The sequence below is a fragment of the Cetorhinus maximus genome, chromosome 2, assembly GCF_964194155.1.
Source record: "Cetorhinus maximus chromosome 2, sCetMax3.hap1.1, whole genome shotgun sequence".
Classification (NCBI taxonomy): domain Eukaryota; kingdom Metazoa; phylum Chordata; class Chondrichthyes; order Lamniformes; family Cetorhinidae; genus Cetorhinus; species Cetorhinus maximus.
In genome coordinates this window covers 134,299,162-134,318,779 of record NC_135880.1, presented here as the reverse complement: position 1 = coordinate 134,318,779, position 19,618 = coordinate 134,299,162, and the positions used below count along the sequence as shown (strand labels likewise).

Here is a 19,618-nt window from a genome sequence, read left to right as displayed (position 1 = left end):
ATTTTCAAGCCACTTTCATCCATCCATCCTTTATCGTGAAGGTGGACAACTACTCCTTTTTGGAATTACTGCTTTCAGAGAGTTTTTCTTTTGAATATCACCATTGGCTTAAGCTTTGTCCCATTAGACATACACGACAGCACAACTGTGAATCTACTCTTTTTTATGGCCAGTTGTCTTCACTAACAGTTTTCTCTCCAACTTTGCTCACCCTTAGGCTGGCTGGCATGTCAAAAGTCATGGGAGCCTCATCCCTGTTCCTAATACAGGCCAATCTGTATCCATTCTTTTGTCGATGTTGGAGTATAAACTGTTGAAATGCGAAAAACCTATCATCAATTTCTGCTGGAAAACAGTGAAATCTTGGTCTTCTGTCACAGTATAAAATTGTTTCTCTTCATAAACCTGGTACACCATCCAGGATTGAATTTGAAATCTGCAATACCTAACTTTCTTGCTTGTTTCAGGGCGAAGATTTGGATCGATCCTCGAGAAACTGAGTGTCCATTTTTGCGATTTTCATTGACATCTTTTGCAACTTCGCCTTCCAACTGCAGCTACATGTAGGCTTTCCTCTGTTTGCACATTTATTCTTGTGCACCTGCCTAAGCTGTCGAGACAGCTTCCTCCAATCTCTAACATTCTTCTCTGATATCTTAAATTCTCTAGATGCTGCACAATTATTTGTCTGCTCTTCAATCTAAACAACTTTAAATTTGAACTGGGCTGTGTTTCTGCTGTTCCTTGATACCATGTCACCATGTTAGAGGGCAAGCGTGGCAGGAACGCAGTATGCACCAGTGAGGTGGTAGCCTTGACAGCACACGTTGAGGTGCACAGACACAAGGAGCTGAACAGCTGCCTTCAATGGTGTGCTGTTTATGATTCTATCAAGTAGGTTTGCATCAGGACACGTTTCACTTCAGCGGCGAGCGGGTGGCAAGTACAAAGAGTTCGGATTTTTGGCTAAAAGTCGGAGGTTGACTTATACATGAGGTATATGAAAAATTAATGGTTTTCTGGCCAAAAGTAAGGCTTGGTGGGGGGGGGGGGTTTCCGACTTTTACATGAGATCGACCATTACTCGAGTATATACAATATATCTTTCTGCACTCATTTCTTCTTCACTATCAACTGTATGGTCATTTTTTATATAATCTACAAACTTCTTAAGTATCCGGTCTACATTTCAGTCTAAGTCATTGATATATAATGAAAAAAGCAAGCGACCTAGTACCGAGCCTTGCAAGCCCCACTAGAATAGCTTTCCAGTTGCAAAAACACCTGTTAATCATTACCTTTGTTTCCTGCCACTCAGACAATTTTGGATCCAACTTGTTACCTTTCCTTGGAGCTCATGAACTTTTACTCTTCTGACTAGTCAGCCATCTGGACCTTGTCAAAAACCTTTAACATCCAGACTACATCAATCGAGCTACCCTCATTGAATTTTTGAGGAGGTAACAATCAGGTTAGTCAAACATGGCCTTCCCTAAACAGGTCCATGCTGATGGTTCTTAATTAATCCGTGTGTTTCTAAATTACAATTCATACTGTCCCTCAGAATTTTTTCCACTAACCTGCCCACCACCAAGGTTAGGCAGACTGGTCCGTAATTCCTCTGTTTACCCCTTCCTGCCTTTTTAAACAATGGTAGAATGTTAGCATTCCCCCAGCCCTTTGGCACCACGCCTGTAGCCAGGCCATTCGGTCCATCAAGCCTGCTTTGCCATTCAAACAGATCATGGCTGATCATCTACCTCTTAAGCCATTTTTCCCACTACCTCCATATCCCTTGATGTTCTTAGTATCCAGAAATCTATCGATTTCTGTCTTGAAAATGCTCAGTGACTGAGCTTCCACAGCCCTCTTGATGATTCAGGACAAACTAAGTATTTATGCCTGCTACTGAGTTCACTAACTGCTGTTTATAAACAGGATTGCACACTTCTATTGCCAAACATATCTTTGGTATAGTTTCTGAAGAACATGAAGCTTCCGCAAGCAATGCAACAACACAGTACAGCCTTTCCATAATGAACTGGTTAAAGATATCAAATGTGTTTAATAGTGAAGTGTTCATCAGACTGTACTTGTGATGACGTGGTTTTTTTGTTCCTGCTTCGTGCACTTTAGATGCAGTTTAAGTAGTGCACATGAACTGTGATTGTACTCGAAAGAAGTTGCAATCTGTGACTGTTGGTAACTCAAAAGAGTTTCCACAAGCAGCCCAAGTACAACACAAAACCTGTAGCCACCAGGCCAACTGGTTGAGGGTGAAAGAGAGAGTCCCAGCTACAGCAGTGCCAGCAGAGATGGGTGGAGGACATGACTTATTTTTGTAGTAACTATGCCTTTGTTATAAAGGTGTCCTTTATAGTGAACCTACCAGTGCAATATTTACTAGTAAGGAAATATACTGGCAGATAAACACTCACATTGTGATTTTAAATCTAGGAAAAAATTTAGGCCCATTTAATGTGAGTCATACAAGACGGGTGACCAAACAAAGCACAGTTTTAGTAACTTTGTGAAAGTGAAAAACTTCGTTAGTCGAAACAAAGGTTACAAGAAAGCACACAATGAAACAACTGTGACATAATTATGACAAACCAAATACAAATCAGATTTATTTTGCGAGTACCAGGATACTTTTTAATGCTTGCCAACAACAGCTCTGCTGCAGGTGGCCAATGGCTGTACTTGAAGACTCAAAGAATGGGGTACCAGAACTTCTTGGCACGGGCATTTATAATTCAACGTCCAGGCCACTGTAAAGCACCAACTCCCATAGAGAATGCATCCACTCTGGGACAGGCACAGGCAGACCCATAAACTGTAAGATGTGAAAGACTCACAATGAAACAGCAGTGATGCAGGGTGGGAGAAATATTTATTGTCTTTAAATTGGAAAGGGGAGAAGTAGTTTGCTTTGAAAATGTTCTCTACAATCTGCCTTATTCTGAGTAACCTTTATTCAACACCAACTATAGCCCAAAGTAAAATACTGCAGATGCTGGAAATCTGAAATAAAAACAGAAAACGCTGGAAATACGCAGCAGATCAGGCAGTAACAGAGTTAGCATTTCAGGTTGATTTCTGATTAAAGGCCAGTGATCTGAAATCTTAACTTAATTTCTCTCTCCACAGATGCTGCCAGACCTGCTGGGTATTTCCCAGCATTTTCTGTTTTTATTCTATCACATATTCAATTGATATAACACAAAACAAACTTACTCTTTTGTGCTGCTTATCCAGTTTGTCTTTAGTCTCTTCAAGCTCCTTTTGGACCTTTTGCACATGTTTGTTCATCTTTCGGATGGTGGAGTGAAGAATCTCCCAGACGTACAACCTAAAGTGCCACAGTAAAGTTAGTTTCATGTAGGTCCTAAGACTGGAACACTAATTACTAGAATATTGTGGTGCCAAATGTTCACACAGATTACCTAGTAAAATCATGTGCCATTTCTGAAGAGAAGATCCAGTTTGCTACAGCTGCACAATCTACAATCTGTGTTCTGATCATTTTGTCAACCAACATGGCCATCATCTGCAGAATATCAAGAAAAAGTAGGTCTTATGAGACAGGTCAGTAATGTGACATTAGAGAATTAATTCATCGATTTCAACTCCCAGCAAGGAGTTATAACTGAAGGGACTGCGGAGCAGACAATGGCCTCTACCATGTTGCAGTCTGGTTTTAAGCCACAAAATGTGGCTCCCCATTTGAGCAGTGTATTCCATTTTAGGCAAAGAGGTGAAGGAAGTTTAGACCACTGTTGAAAGGGAAGGAGAAATAATGAGAAAGAAAGATATGTTTTGCTCTCAATTTAAACTTCAAACAGATTTGTTATTTGACAGAAGAGAAAGGAACACCCATTACCTGAGGATGACACTTCCAAACATCATACATAACTCTTAGTACATGGAGCTTGCCCTCATCACCTTCAGCCAAAGTCTTAAAAATCTCATGAAACCTACAAAAAAATGTGCAAATAAATGTAGAAAGATACATCACTGAAATGTTGATTTGAAAATGGAAGGCTTTATAGCATTTTCTAGACTCTGGACAGACACACACTCCCCTCCATTTCATTGCTCTCCTTCATTCTCTTTGTTATCATTTCCCTGAGTGAAAAAGGTGCTATAACTGTCTGGATGACCCTGCCCTGGATACTTTTCTCTTCTTTTGGTGAAGTGACCAATTTGCACTCAATGCCCCTTTGGAGGTAAAATAAGCAACTGACTGTGGAGAATCACAGATGCCAGTCTTATTCTATTTACTGGGAACCACCAGAAATGAGCATCAATACAACAGCTCACGTTCGTGCGCAGCAGCAAATGCTCAAAATTGATCATTAAATAATAAAATTAAACTTGGTATGTTCAATGTTTTAACTGACCCTAAGAACACCAATTACCCTGTGTACTGGACTCTGTCATCAGATTAGCAGGATATGGGTTAACTAAAGACCAGTGAAGCAGGAGAGCAAAATCCTATACTTCAGTGCATCAGAATCAAGAAATCCCATTATTCATTGAGTTAATCACAGGGTTAGTAAACAAAGTGATGCATAAACATTTAATTGCAATTTTTTGTTAAAGGAAAAGAAACACACTTACTTTGCCAAAGCACTGAAGGAATGGCTGAAGGACTTGGCAGCTAGGTGAAGTAAAGTCTGTACAAAAACTTCAATCTTCAAGGGATTAAAGCTGAACCCTTCATCTGAAAGAGTGGAGCTCATGCAAGTCAGTCATTTAATCCCAGCAGCATTCTTCCAGATTAAGGTGACAGATTAAACAAGTCTGAGAACCATAGGAAGTGATATTCACTGAATGGATGAGCATTATAGAATCATAGAATGATAGGAGGAGGCCATTCAGTCAATTGTACCTGTGTCAGGTCTTTGAAAGAGTTATATAATTAGTTCCAATCTGTGGCTCTTTCCCAGCCCAAGAAATCTTTCCTTTTCATGTATTTATCCACTTACTTTTGAAAATTACTACTGAATCTGCTTCCACCACTTTTCAGGCAGTGCATTTCAGATCATAACAATTCACTGTGTAACAAAAATATTTCCACATGTCACCTCTGGTTCTTTTGTTAATCTTAACCATCTTAAATCTGTGTCCTCTGGTTGCCGGCCCTTCTGCCACTGGAAACCATTTCTCCTTATTTACTCTATCAAATCTTCTCTCTACTCAGAAAAACATCTGCTCCCACTACACTGTGGCTCTGACCTGCTCTTGCAGCCACAGTATTTATAAGGCTGGTCTAGTTAAGTTTCTGGCCAATGGTAACCCCACCCCCGAATATTGATGGTGGGAGAATTCTGCAATAGTAATGGTGTTAATTATCAACAGGAGATAGTCAGATTCTCTCTTGTTGGAGATGATCATTGCCTTGCATTGTGGGGCACAAATGTTACTTGCCACATATCAACTCAAGCCTGAATGTTGTCCAGGTCTTGCTGCAAATGGACCTTACTGTTTACTACATTACCAAATTTTGTATCATCCCCAACCTTCTAAATTGCACTCCCTACACCCAAGTCCAAGTCAATTATAAACAAACAAGAAAACCAATGGTTTTAAACACTGACCCCCCCGGGGTTCCCACTGAATACTTCTCTCTAGTCAGAAAAGCATCTGCTTCCACTACACTTGGCTCTTATCCTTTAGTCAATTACACACTGATGTTACCTTAGTCCCTTTGATATCATGTGCCTCTATTTTCTAAAACAGTCTGTTATGTGGTGCTTTATAAAGCACCTTTTGAAAGTCCATATATACATCTACTGCACTACCTTCATCAACCTTTTTATTACTTCAAAGAACTTAATCAGGCTAGTCACACTATTTGCCTTTAACAAATCTGCCCTGGCTGTCCGTTATTAATCTATGCTTTTAATTTTGTCTTTGTCAATAATTTCTAGTAGTTTTCCCACCAAAATTAAAGTAATTCCTTACCATCATCATCATCCTCTTGGTTAGGATTTGGGAGGTCTTTTAATATGCTCAGGATTTCATCATTACTTGCTTTGCTTTTAATAGCACTGCATACACTGACAGCCACAGCATAGCCAGGTAGAGAACCTAAGTCATTAATGAAAATAATGTTAAGCGGGCTCAAGAATTCATGTCAAATTGTTAAATTTCATTTGGTAACTTTCTGGCTCTATTTAGGCACCCTGCATTTGTTTTTATTAAAACACAGTATTGTTTTGCTTGGCCCTGCAAAGTAGAAAATGTTTGACTCGCTGATCCCCATAAATGAGAGAAAGCATGAGAGGAAGAGCAGGTCCACAAGCACGTGACAAGAGTGACAGGCGGGGCACATGTACATGGGGTTGATGCATGCACAAGACAGAATGAGAAAGTGCATCATTCACAAAACAGAGTGACAGTGCATACAAGTGAACGGACGCACGCATTTTCAAAGTAGGGCATGTGTAGCTAGCATGAAAGTGAGAAAAAGAGCCAGTGAGATATAAAAACCTTTGAAATGTTGCAGAACACCAACAGAAATTGTGTCACATTAGGGTACTTCACTGCACACCAAGCAGCATTAATGTCAGTGTGTAACAGTAATATGTTTCTCACTATTTTCATTGAGTTTGATATTTAACTCTTCCTTCATCTAAACATGATTTCTCAAGAACTAGGTCAAAGTTGAACTGCATCAGTGTTAAAGGCTAATCTTGCAATTTGTGAAGTAAAAGTGCTCATATATCTAAACCTCTGAAGCAGCCTACTTTATTAAGTATAGTTCTTAAGCCAATGCAAATTATACAGGTAAAATGCAATTCTCAATATTTCTGTATGACAGAAGTCATTGAAATCTAGCTTGTAAGTCCAAACAAGCGCTTATTACTTACTGTTGCTCTCATCGCCGTACTTGTAAATACACAGTGGATTTGCTGGCAACAGGGCTGCAAAGTTCTCAGGTACAATATCCACTATTCTCTGATAATAGGAAAGCCTGTGGACCAGACAGCAGTTCATTTATATATTTGCTAAAGATTCTCATCAACTATTTCAATAAATGCAGATGCTTATACAAGAAAGTCAAACCAAAATCATTACAGAAAACAGCTTCAGTTGAAATCCAGTAGAGTGTGGGATTTTGCCCCACTGTCTTGGAAGGAAAGAGGAGAGCTATGTTTAGGTCCTATGGAGCAGAATATCCTTCCTTATTCAAAGATCATAGTTAACGAAAGTTAAAAAAAAGTGCTTCAAGTAGTAGGCTGTCACAGGCCAGCTTGAATAAAATGAATGGACCTTAAAGGGAGACCTGTTCTATTTTGTTGTCTCAGATAATTTAAAATGACAAAGAAAATGTCCAAACAACTTATTGGATGCCCTTATTTTCTTAATGAGACACTAGGAACTGTAGAGAAGCAAAGGGATTTGGGTGTCCATGTGCACAAATCACAAAGCAAAGAAAAACAAAGGACAAGTACAAAATGTACTAAGGAGAAGAATACAAAGAGGAGGAAATTATGCTTAATTTGCACAGACCCTTGGTCAGACTCCAGAATTGCATTCAGTTGTGGACACCACACCTCAAAGGGTGTACTGACCTTGGAATGGGTACAATACAGAGATGCCAGAATGAATATGGCTTACAGGATTAAATTACGAGGACAGATCGCATAAACTTGTTTTCTGTAGCAATTAGAATTGATGTAACTGAGGTGTTTAGGATGATCTAGGGATTTGAGAGACTCAATACTTGAAATAAAGAGAAAACCTTCTTTGAAACCTCATTTTTCTTGCTTCTTGTTAGTACATTGATGAGTGCCACTGGCTTGGACCCTTGTGTATCCACTCAGACAGCATTTAGTACAGAATGCTTCCAAAGATTTTTTTGGAGCACAGTAAATTGACCAATGAGAAGAAAGGCACAGGCGGCGAGAGGAGGGGGGTGTGCGTGCACTTTGCTGTTTCGGTGCCGGACCTTGTAGTTCTCTCAGTGCTACATAGTGTTCCCTCCATTATTGCCTTCAGCAAGTAAAACAAAAGTTTCATGATGTGCAGTAATGCTTTTACAGTGCTCAACACAGACATAAATTAAGTACTTTCTTCCAGAAACAACCACTGGTTGACAGCAGCTGGAGATATCTATAAACCATCAGACCAACCAGTGTGTCTTGCTAAGAGGCCATCTTTATCCTATATGTAAAGAAGTAAAGAATTTCCAAGATCCAGACATTACATATGTTCCACTTCAACGTGTCAAAGCATCAAACCAAGGGGAAAACAAATAAAGTGGACAAATCTGGGGTTGAAGAATCATCTATTGGCTCAGCATTCATGTCAGATCAGACCTGGTTCAGTTGATTAATAAACCAATTCATTGTGTTAGTTCAAAAAATTCCATGAGATCAAAGTGAATGTACAGGTTTATGTGGAACATATTGGTGGACGGCATGAACTTTGCCATCTTTTCACGAACCATTAAACATTCATATAGCACCTTTATCTTAGAAGGTACCTCACAGAGAAAAATGGACAATGAGCGGAATAAAGGTCAGGAGGAATGACTGTACCCATGTTCAAAAGTGAAGAGAGAGGTAGCATGGGACAGGGCTTTGGGGAGGGAGTTCTAGAGTAGGGCTGAGACAACTCAATGGTTGGAAAGGAAAACAGGAGTCCAGGAACAATACTAAAGAGCATATGCTGGGATACAGAGGTGAAGGAGGTTTCAGAGGTCAGGGAGGGATTTGTAAATGAGGAGTAGGTGTTTGAATTCAACAGATTGTGGGACAAGGAACAAAACAGTGGGTGGTTGGTTGTAAAAGTGCAATTCAGCACATGATTCTCAAACTATTCACTCAATGAAAGAATAATATGACTGAAAACAGAACTAATAATGCAAATATCAAGGCAAAAATATTTTACAATCTCACAGTAATCTATCCACTTCTCCATTAACAACCAAACAAGTTACAGTACAAAAATAAAAGTTCAAAATATCAACACCTTACAGAAAACTCAACAGACATCAAGTCATAAGCATCCCAACCACATACAAATTTCACCTCAAGGCAAGATTCTGTAGAAAATACAAACGGAAAACGCTCATCTCAATCCAAAAATTGCAGCTGATCATACTGTAAATCATTTCAAGTTATTGTCAGGCTTTGCAGGATCTGAACCTTATGTTAAAAGATTTCACATGCTGCAATGTACAAGGAATCTGGTTCCGGCAGCACAGGCATTGAGTGCAGGACAGACACAACTAAAGCTAAAAAGCTTCCAATATCCATGAACAGACTACCACAAGAGAAACTTGAAACAGGAAGCCTCAAAATAAAGACCCTTTTTATTAATATAACCTTTCCTTAGCTGAATAGCAACAAAATTTCACATGCGGCAAGCTAAAGTGAATTTTAGAACAAGGGCTTGGTCAAGTAAAGCACCAGCTCACCACTTGTAACTTTTCAGTTTAACAAGAGACTTCAGTTTTGTTCTCCCCGATCCCCACTGTAATACAAGTTACACATGTACATGTGCTCAACATCCTTAAACTGAATTACTTAGTAAACATGCACCAAGCTTTGGGGGATTTTCAGTATTCCAGATGTTTAATGACTTGTGCCTCCCAATTAAACATCCAGCTCCCCTCATGACAAATTTAGCAGGGTTGATTTTGAAAAATCTAGTGCACAGAATCAGTGAGGTTGATAAAAGTCAAAATCAAAAATTTATTTACCTCATACATTTCTCCAACACTTCACGCAAAAACTTCGGTTTGGCTTGGTCAGGGTCAAGAGCCAAACAATCAGACCTGTTTGTGCATACGTGTGTGGATGGACGAAGAGACAAAAGAGAAGATGTGTTATTTATGTACCCCAGAATAAAGTCTAGATACATGTTTTAGAGCAGGGCCAGCCAAACTGTGTCCAAAATCAAGGCAGCCCAAAGCCTCAAGGTTCCAGCTCTTGGAGCTCAAGTCATATTCAAACTTCTTTTATTCATTGATTTGCCCTGCTTGAATTTGGTGGATAAGGTTTGGCAGGGGTTCACTTTAGCACTTCATGGGTGAATAAATTCTAAAGGAGGATGTATAGATCTGTTGATACCAACAACTTCAGACATGTGGCAACCAATGGGAGCAACCATTAAAACCTTATGGATTAGATTTTGCAGTCAGCAAAGTAGCAATGATCTCTGCGACATGGCTTTCCCCTTTCCCAATGTCGAACTGATCTGGCACCAAGTCAAGGGGACCTCCAGGTGTCTAGCAACAGAGATGTCATCAAGCAAGGTAAACAGCCAATCACATTGAAGTATTCTCACGGACTGCACATCTGGAAGTAAGAACCCTTTTAATTTTTACATTTTATTGATAGCAAAATAAATGATTGGGACATGCATATAGGATTGGGATAGAAGCTAAATTGTTGTAAACTTTAAAAAATAATAAAAATGTAAAATCTGACATTCAACAAATATAAAATTATTCCTTCAGGCTGTTTAGCAGTAATTCAGAACAGTATACTGTTAAAGACCCAGTTAAACCACATTCAACAAGGTGTGAACATTTTCAAGGTTTTTACAGTGAGACTAAGAGCATAAGAGTGAAAATTCTTGTTATTTCAATGTGTTTGAACTCGTTTCATTCAGGGGCTGGGGAACCTCAACAATGCATTCTTTGGCGAAGAATCACTGACAGCAACTTTTGGATTTTTTCATTTAACTGCACATGTATGAACTCCAGAAGAAGTCCCTGTCAGTTTCAGAGGAGTAATGATGGTGAATGCTAACAGTTTTGCCATCATTACTACTGCAAAACATAGGCTTATTTGTCCTGTCCGAGGTTCCACAATATGTGGCTAATGAAGTTAAAAGGTTTGCATCCCCCCTTCCACTCTAGTGCCTGCCTCTTATTCTCCCACTTGAGCAAGGAAATGATGGCACCAGACCCCTCTATTCACAGCGTAGCGGATCAAAATAGACAGGCTGTACCCACTCACCAAGACACTTATTAACTATATCTATGTACAGGAATACAACAAGAACTTACACAAGAGTTGTAAGTCTCAACACAATTGATAAAGATCCTTAAGTAAACCGTAACGAGTGGAGTGCCACAGGGATCAATGCTGGGGTCTCAATTACAAAATGTCCTTGCTTTAAGTTGCCACGGTTTACATTGTTACACTTCAAGGTCCTGCAGTCTTTACAGCTGGTGTTCCTGATTTTATTGATCATTTTCCATTTAATGTTGTTTTGCATTATTGCATACCATTTTGCATTGTTGCACGTCTGTGTTGCCTCACATAGGTTTTTTTTGGTAAAAAAACTGAAGCAAAGTTCTCAGGAAAGAATATCGAAACAAACAAGTTGTTTTTTGCAAGGAAGAAGTTGAAGACTGGGCTGCTCATTTCTGTCCATTTCTTCACTCAGCAAGCTGATTTTAATTTCAGAGCCCCGGGTGTGTCCCTGCTGTGGAACTTTACAGTAGGTAAGCCAGAGAGGTGTTTGCTACCATACACAGGTAAAATTGCTTTCCTTGTCTCAGGGCTTGTTTGGGTGAAAAATAAAGGGTGCAGTACATAGCCTTCAGGAGGCTGACTTCTGATTAATTTTGGACCGTCCCCCCAAGTTTGGCCCTTGTTCAACTCTGCAGTAGGTAAGGCATAGTGGCCATTTTAAAGACAGTGAGAGAGAGAGCCCAATCACTCAAAGCCATCGCCACTGATATACTTTAGGGATGTCCTCAAAGCATCCCTGAAGAGGTCAAATACCTTATCTGACCAAAACGGGAAGAAGATTCATTCGGGAAGGCACCAGACACAGAGACACTTTGTTGGGAACATGCAGAGGCGAAGTCAAGGCAGAAGAGGAAGTGCAAAAACCTCTAAACAGCTCAGCCTACTGACCCTCCATGCAACACCTGCCCACATGTGGCAGAGTCTGAAGATTGCACATTGGACTTATCAGCCATCTCAGAACCCACTGAACCGGAATGGAAGCAAGTCATCTCCAAACGTGAGGGACTGGCTAAGGTGAGGGACTGGTGAGTGTTATCTAATTTGAATTTATACAGTATTCATTTTATATTTAGTGATTTATTTTATTTTGCAAGTTATTTCAGCTAGGAATGCACAGTACTGCCTATGTGTGGTATAGTATTTCAACTTGTATATTGGTCCTGATTTACAAGAACGCAGCTACAACTTTAAGTGCACATGGAGTAGTTTGTAAGAAAATGAGGTCGCCCACTTTGGCAGGAAGAATAGAAAAGTAAAAAAGTATTTAAATGGAGAGAGACTGCAGCATGCTGTCGTACAGAGGGATTTGGGAGTCCTCGTACCTGAATCAGAAAAGGTTAGCATGCAGGTACAGTAAGTAATTAGAAAGGCAATTGGAATATTAGCTTTCCTTGCAAGGAGGTGCAGAATAAAAGTAGGGAAGTCCTGCTACAACTGTACAGGGCATTGTTGAGACCCACCTATAGTACTCTGTACGATTTTGGTCTCCTTACTTAAGGAGAGGTATTCTTGGAGTGGAAGCAGTTCAGTAAAGGTACAAAAGGCTCTAAAGAAGGGTCATATGGGCTCGAAATGCTAACTTTGTTTCTCTCTCCACAAGTGCTGTCAGACCTGCTGAGTTTTTCCAGCATTTTCTGTTTTTATTACAAAAGGCTGGTTCCTGGGATGAAAGAGTTGTCTTATGAAGAAAGGTTGAGCAAATTGGGCCTATACTCATTGGAGTTTAGGAGAATGAAAGGTGATCTTATTGAAACATAAGATTCTGAGGGGGTTTGAAAGGGTAGATGCTGAAAGGATGTTTCCCCTTGTGGGGGAGTCTAGAACTAGGAGGCACAGTTTAAAAATAAGGGATCCCCCATTTAAGATGGAGATGAAGAGGATTTTTTTTTTCCGAGGGTCATTAGACTTTGGAATTCTCTCCAAAGAAAGAGCAGTGGAGGCACACTACCCAATGATGCAGGAACCCATGTCCTACAGTGCCACAGCACACTACTCAGTGACGCTTGAACCTACATCCTACAATGCCACAGCACACTACCCAGTGACACAGGAACCTACATCCTACCGTGTCATAGCACTGGGTAGTGTGCTGTGGCACTGTAGAACTGGGCGTCACTGTTTAAAAATAAGAGGACGCCATTTAAAACAGAGATGAGGTGAAATTTTTTCACTCAGAGGGTAGTAAGTCTTTGGAACTCTCTTCCTGAAAAGGTGGTGGAAGGAGTGTCTTTGAATATTTTTAAGGCAGAGGTGGATAGTTTCTTGGTTAGCAAGGGGCTGATAGGATAGCAGGGGTAGGTGGGATGCAGATTTGAGGTTACTCTCAGATCAGCCATGATCTTATTAAATGGTGGTGCAGGCTCAAGGGGCTGAATGGCCTACTTCTTGTTCGTATGTTCGTACTCCCCAATGACATGGGAACCTATTCCCTAGTGTCATAGCACACTACCCAGTGACGCAGGAAACCATGTCCTACAGTACCACGGCACAGTATCCAGTGGCGCAGGAACCTATGTCTTACAATGTCACAGCACAGTATCCAATGATGTAGGAACCTACGTCCTACAGTATCACACACACTATTCAGGGGACTGTCTTTGAGATACAACTCAAGATTTTTCAAAGAAAAAAGTATGGAACTTTTCATAAAATGATGTCTTCCTTTCCCACTGTTACATCCTTTTGCAAAGAACAGACAATTTCTAAATTGGTATTCACAAGCAATGTGTAACATTTCAGTTTTCTTTGTAAATTCTATTAATATAAGCCATTAGGATGCATAGATATTAAAAGCAATAGTCAACACTTAAGATACACCAGCATCACCCATGCACATACTGCATATTCAGCAATAGCCACTGGTAGAGCTAAACAAAGTTTAACAAGTAGGATTTGCTTTTAAAAGAAGGGACCAATTATCTCACAAATGGGCATTATTCATGGGTAAAAAGTGAGCATGTGCAGGCTATTCAAATACAGGATAGATCACAGCAAATACAATTCTGTTCTCCTTTGACCCATGCCCATATGCAATTCCAGCATATCTGACTAAGAAGTTATCAGGTTTGGGAACCCACATCAATTTTCCCTGATGCTGAGGCACCAAAGCCACTGTCAACCAGCATCAGCCTTAGGAGGTCAGTTAACTCAGCTAAAAGTACAATTTTGAATAATTACATTTCCTTCTCTTTACTTAGGTTTCACAGGGCCAAATGGATAAACAAGTAACCAGATTTCCAGGTTTCTGCCATGCTTTGGATAGCCAGCAGGTGGAGTGAAGAGCTGGTAGGCAACAGTACAATTTACACTACAAATATCCATTACAAGCCTACCGACTCCCACAGCAACCTCGACTACAGCTCCTCACACCCCACTTCCTGTAAGGACTCCATCCCATTCTCTCAGTTCCTTCGCCTCTGTCGTATCTGTTCTGATGATACTACCTTCAAAAACAGTTCCTCTGACATGTCCTCCTTCTTCCTTAACCGAGGTTTTCCACCCACGATCGTTGACAGGGCCCTCAACCGTGTCCGGCCCATCTCCCGCGCATCCGCCCTCACGCCTTCTCCTCCCTCCCAGAAACATGATAGGATCCCCCTTGTCCTCACTTATCACCCCACCAGCCTCCGCATTCAAAGGATCATCCTCCGCCATTTCCGCCAACTCCAGCATGATGCCACCACCAAACACATCCTCCCTTCACTCCCCCTGGTGGCATTCCGTAGGGATCATTCCCTCCGGGACACCCTGATCCACTCCTCCATCACCCCCTACTCCTCAACTCCCACCTACGGCACCTCCCCATGCAAACGCAAAAGATGCAACACCTGCCCCTTCACTTCCTCTCTCCTCACCATCCAAGGGCCCAAACACTTCTTTCAAGTGAAGCAGCCTTTCACTTGCATTTCCCCCAACTTAGTCTACTGCATTCGTTGCTCCCAATGCGGTCTCCTCTACATTGGAGAGACCAAACGCAAACTGGGCGACCGCTTTGCAGAACACCTGCGGTCTGTCCGCAAGAAAGACCCAAACCTCCCTGTCGCTTGCCATTTTAACACTCCACCCTGCTCTCTTGCCCACATGTCTGTCCTTGGCTTGCTGCATTGTTCCAGTGAAGCCCAACGCAAACTGGAGGAACAGCACCTCATCTTCCGACTAGGCACTTTACAGCCTTCTGGACTGAATATTGAATTCAACAACTTTAGATCTTGAACTCCCTCCTCCTTCCCCACCCCCTTTCCGTTTCTTCCCCCTTCCTTTTGTTTTTTCCAATAATTTATATAGATTTTTTTCCCCACCTATTTCCATTATTTTTAAATCTATACCTTTTATGCCCTGTTAGTCTTTCCACCCCACCCCCACTAGAGCTGTACCTTGTGTCCTGCCATCCATTCTTAATTAGCACATTCGTTTAGATATCACCACCTTCAACATCTCTTTGTTCTTCTGTCTGTGACATCTTTTGATTATCTGCTCCTATCACTGCTTGCTTGTCCCTACAACCACACCGCCCCCCACCCCCCACTTCTCTCCCCTCCCCCCACCTTAAACCAGCTTATATTTCCTCCCTCTCCTAATATTACTCAGTTCTGTTGAAGGGTCATGAGGACTCGAAACATCAACTTTTTTCTTCTCCGCCGATGCAGCCAGACCTGCTGAGTTTTTCCAGGTAATTCTGTTTTTGTTTTGACTACAATTTACAGCCCTATCTTCCTCCACTCCTACCTTGATCAGTCGGCATGATGCCTCTCCCGGTAGCCCATGTCTAATTTGGCCAAAACTGGACCTCAGAACAATAAAATCAAACTTAGTACTACCTTGCTGCATCAATTACTCTGACTCTTAACATCAGTGCTGCCCTGTTGCACAAAATTTTAAAAAGGCACCAGGTCCAACATTGTAAATGTGTTCAGACAGTTACTGCTAATCAGCTGTCAAATTAAAATTTGTCACACACAATAAACTGTAGAACACCAACACCTACCAATCATCCCAGCTCCATCTGAATTGAAAGTTACTCAAATGATGAGAAAACCAGTTGATAAATCTGGAAAGGAAAATTTGAACCAAAGGTCAGACATTTAACAAAAGTTGGGGTAAAAGGCACAAAGGAGATTCAAGGAGTAAGGGGGGAGGGGGGGAGGAGAGAGAGAGAACAAAATGGAGGAGGAGGAGGAAGTATTTTCAATCTGGAGAATTTCACTTTGCTATCCACTGCTGAGCTGAGCTGCCTGGCTCAGTCTGCCTGTAAAGGCCAGCAATGTGGGTTTGTCTTTGTTCCCTGCAGACTATCTTCAGCTTGCTTTGAAGTGCCACAATGTAACAACCAAGCACATGTAATTATTTTCCTGTTCTAATGTTGTGGACTAGAGGTCTTGTGGTGCAGTCGGTAGCATCCCTACCTCTGGGCCCCAGAAGTCCTAGGTTCAAGTCTCATTTCACGACTGTTGGCCATGGCAGGTGTGATTTTAACCTGGCCAAACATGTTGATTATCAGCTTGCAAATCGTTCCAATACACCTGGGTGGCAGGCGGTAAGAGTTTCTTGGTCGGCCATACTACAGAAGGCAACAGCAAACCACTGCAGTACTTTGCCAAGCATAATCAGGGACTAATCTGATGGAAGTCCAGGGTCGCCAATGCCCTTTTAGGGCACGGTGCCTGAAGAAGGATTGCTGTGGAATCCATCCCACTATTAATGGGCGATTTCAGACATTAGACTTCACTACAGCCAGCTCCAACAGAAATGACCAGGCACACCCCATCAAAACTGCTTTTGGGGCTAGAGGGTGAAATTTCTTTGATTAGTAACAAACTCAACAGCCTGTGTTTTCAAGGTAATAAGCTAGCTTTTCCCAGAGATTCTCTCTCAGTTTACAGCATGGAAAACAACTACCAATTTATTGCAAAAGTGAAGGTGATTAGATTAAAAATGTCTCACGAATGAGCTGCCTTTATATGAGAGCCATGTAATAATTTAAAATGTACTATTTTCTAGTAATTTGATTTAATCAAACCATATTCTAATCAATGCACACTTGCAGCAAAAACAATCTAATCGTCATTTACTCATGTCCCAGGTGTGACAGTGAAATGAGCTGTGGGCAACGCCAGCATTCATGACGTGGCAGCAGGAAAAAGTTTGCTACAAAATGCTTGAAGCTGCCTTCACCGGTAATATTAAAATACACAGGCTGGCAATTTGCTGCAGTGTTGTTATTGGCAATAATCACCATAAGACTACCGTCCCAGAGTGGTAGCATTGGCAATTTAAGCAGCTTTGAAAAAATGCTAGCCCACATGAAAAAGTGCTAGCCCATAGCCAACTGTTTCCTCTGGCAATAGCTCAATAGCAGTCTGCTTGCTCTTTCACAGAGAAAAAAAGTATAAGTCAATCAATTTGTGTAGGTTTCCCATTTCCCTTCAGTTTTGTAAATCTTTATTCCTTTACCTGAGATGAGCTTTTTTATTTTGTAATTACTTCTCATCACTTATTTCACATTGAAGGTATAATTCTAATTTAATTCATATTTGTTTATAATCGAGATGGCATAAAAGGACACCAGTACTAAAACAAGGGCCACTCATTAGTTGCAAATCTAAAATTGATTGGGTTAAGGATTAGAATAATTATGTTAGAACATTATTTTATAGCTTGATGTTATACTGCATAATCCACCTGAAGGCTGTATTGGTTTGAAAGACAATCTACAAATGTTATAAGAAACTTGTCTGGATATTGCTTATTGTAACTGCCAAAAACTAAAACGTAATGGCAGAAAGTTACATTTGGATATTTACCTGATCAGTTTTGGAGCAAGGTTGGATTTAAGACAGTGATACTTTTCCATTTTAAGGGTAAATTTGTACAATGTTTCATTTGCCTCATTTTTACACAGAATAATCCAGCATCAGCCAGCACACAAATAAATTGAGGAAAGTAATCAAATTAAATTAACTAAATAACATAAGTAACAATGGCAGGACGGGTGTTATATTGCAGCTGTGGAACGTGGGAGCTTTTGGATGCCAAGGCAATCCAGGGCGAACACATCTGCAGGAAGTGTAAGCAGCTAGAAGAATTCCAGATCAGAATTATTGATCTAGAAGCCAAACTACAGACACTGCGCAACATAAGGGAGAGGGAGAAGTACCTCGATGCTTTGTGCCAGAAGACGGTCACACTTCTTAGAATAGGGTTGTCTGTTTTGGTCAGCGTTGAGGGACTGGAGGATGTGACCAAGAGTGAGGCAGGTAAAGGGACCGAGCAGACAGTAGTGGAGGAACTTCAGACTTTGCATTTGTCAAACAAGTACAAGGTGCTTGCTACCCTGTGTAGACAAAACATCCGCAGGTGGATGAGCAGACTGGCCATGACACCATGGTACAGGAAGCCATTCAAGCTTGGGGAGCAAAAAGGAATGTAGTGGTAGTAGGGAACAGTATAGTGAGGGGGATTGACATTGTTCTCTGCAGCAAAGAGCAAGAGTCCAGATGGCTGTGTTGCCTGCCAAGTGCCAGGGTTCAGTGACATTTTCTCAGCGCTGGAGAGGAACTGGCAGTGGAAGGGGGAGGATCCAGTTGTTGTGATACAAGTAGGTACCAACGACATAGGCAGGACAAGGAAAGAGACTCTGCATAGTCAGTATGTAGAGCCAGGCGCCAAATTATGAAGTAGAACCTCAAAAGTAATATTATCTGGATTATTACCTGAGCTGTGTGCAAATTGGCACAGGGCAAATAAGATTAGGGAAATGAATGTGTGGCTCAAATACTGGTGCAGGAGAAATGGGTTCTGGTTTGTGGGAACTGACATCAGTACTGGGGAAAGTGGGGGGTATACTGCTGGGACAGTCTACACCTGAACCATGCTGGGACCAGTGTTCCAGCAAGCTGCATAACTAGGGAAGTAGAGAGGACTTTAAACTAAACAAGGGGGGGGTGAGGGGTCAAGCTTGAGTAGATGTAGAGGTAGAGTCAAGGCAGAAGAGCAAAATAGTAAAATGGGAAATGAGGGTCAGAGAATGGCAGGACGGGACAGAGAGAAAAAAGCTAAGGGCTCACCAACAGTTAAGATTAGATACTACAAAGATAACAAAAAGACAAAACTAAAGGCTCTGTATCTGAATGCGCGCAGCATTCATAACAAAGTAAATTAACTGATAGTGCACATTGAAGTAAATAAATATGATTTGCTAGCCATTACGGAGAAGTGGCTGCAGGATGACAAGGATTGGATCATGAATATTGAGGCATATATGACATTCAAGAAGAATAGGAAGCTAGGTAGGTGGGTAGCACTTTTAATCAAGGATGGCATTGGTGCATTAGCTAGAGATGACCTTGGTTCAGGAGATCAGGATGCAGAATCGGTTTGGGTGGAGATGAGGAACAACAGGGGAAAGAAGTCACTAGTAGGAGTGGTCTACAGGACCCCTAACAGTAACCACAATGTAGGACAACGTAAACAGGAAGAAATATTGGATGCTTGTGATAAAGGGACAGCACTAATCATGGGTGATTTTAATCTACGTATAAACTGGAAAAATCAGATTGGCAATAGTAAACTGGATGAGGAGTTCATACAATGCTTTTGAGATAGTTTCTTAGAGCAGC

General features: G+C 41.1%; 1 protein-coding gene across 2 annotated transcripts in view; it reads right to left on the bottom strand.

The window, feature by feature from the left end:
- The window catches only part of ncbp1 (nuclear cap binding protein subunit 1), a 93,730-nt gene that overhangs the window by 6,212 nt on the left and 67,900 nt on the right, over positions 1-19,618 (bottom strand). For both annotated transcript variants that reach the window (XM_078569701.1, XM_078569706.1), the window contains exons 13-20: positions 15,988-16,050; positions 9,719-9,793; positions 6,879-6,982; positions 5,971-6,096; positions 4,624-4,726; positions 3,884-3,977; positions 3,447-3,550; positions 3,238-3,352 (exon numbers count right to left, since the gene is read on the bottom strand). In XM_078569701.1, coding sequence (XP_078425827.1) covers positions 3,238-3,352; positions 3,447-3,550; positions 3,884-3,977; positions 4,624-4,726; positions 5,971-6,096; positions 6,879-6,982; positions 9,719-9,793; positions 15,988-16,050 — 784 coding nt within the window. The remainder of the gene's footprint in view (positions 1-3,237; positions 3,353-3,446; positions 3,551-3,883; positions 3,978-4,623; positions 4,727-5,970; positions 6,097-6,878; positions 6,983-9,718; positions 9,794-15,987; positions 16,051-19,618) is intronic.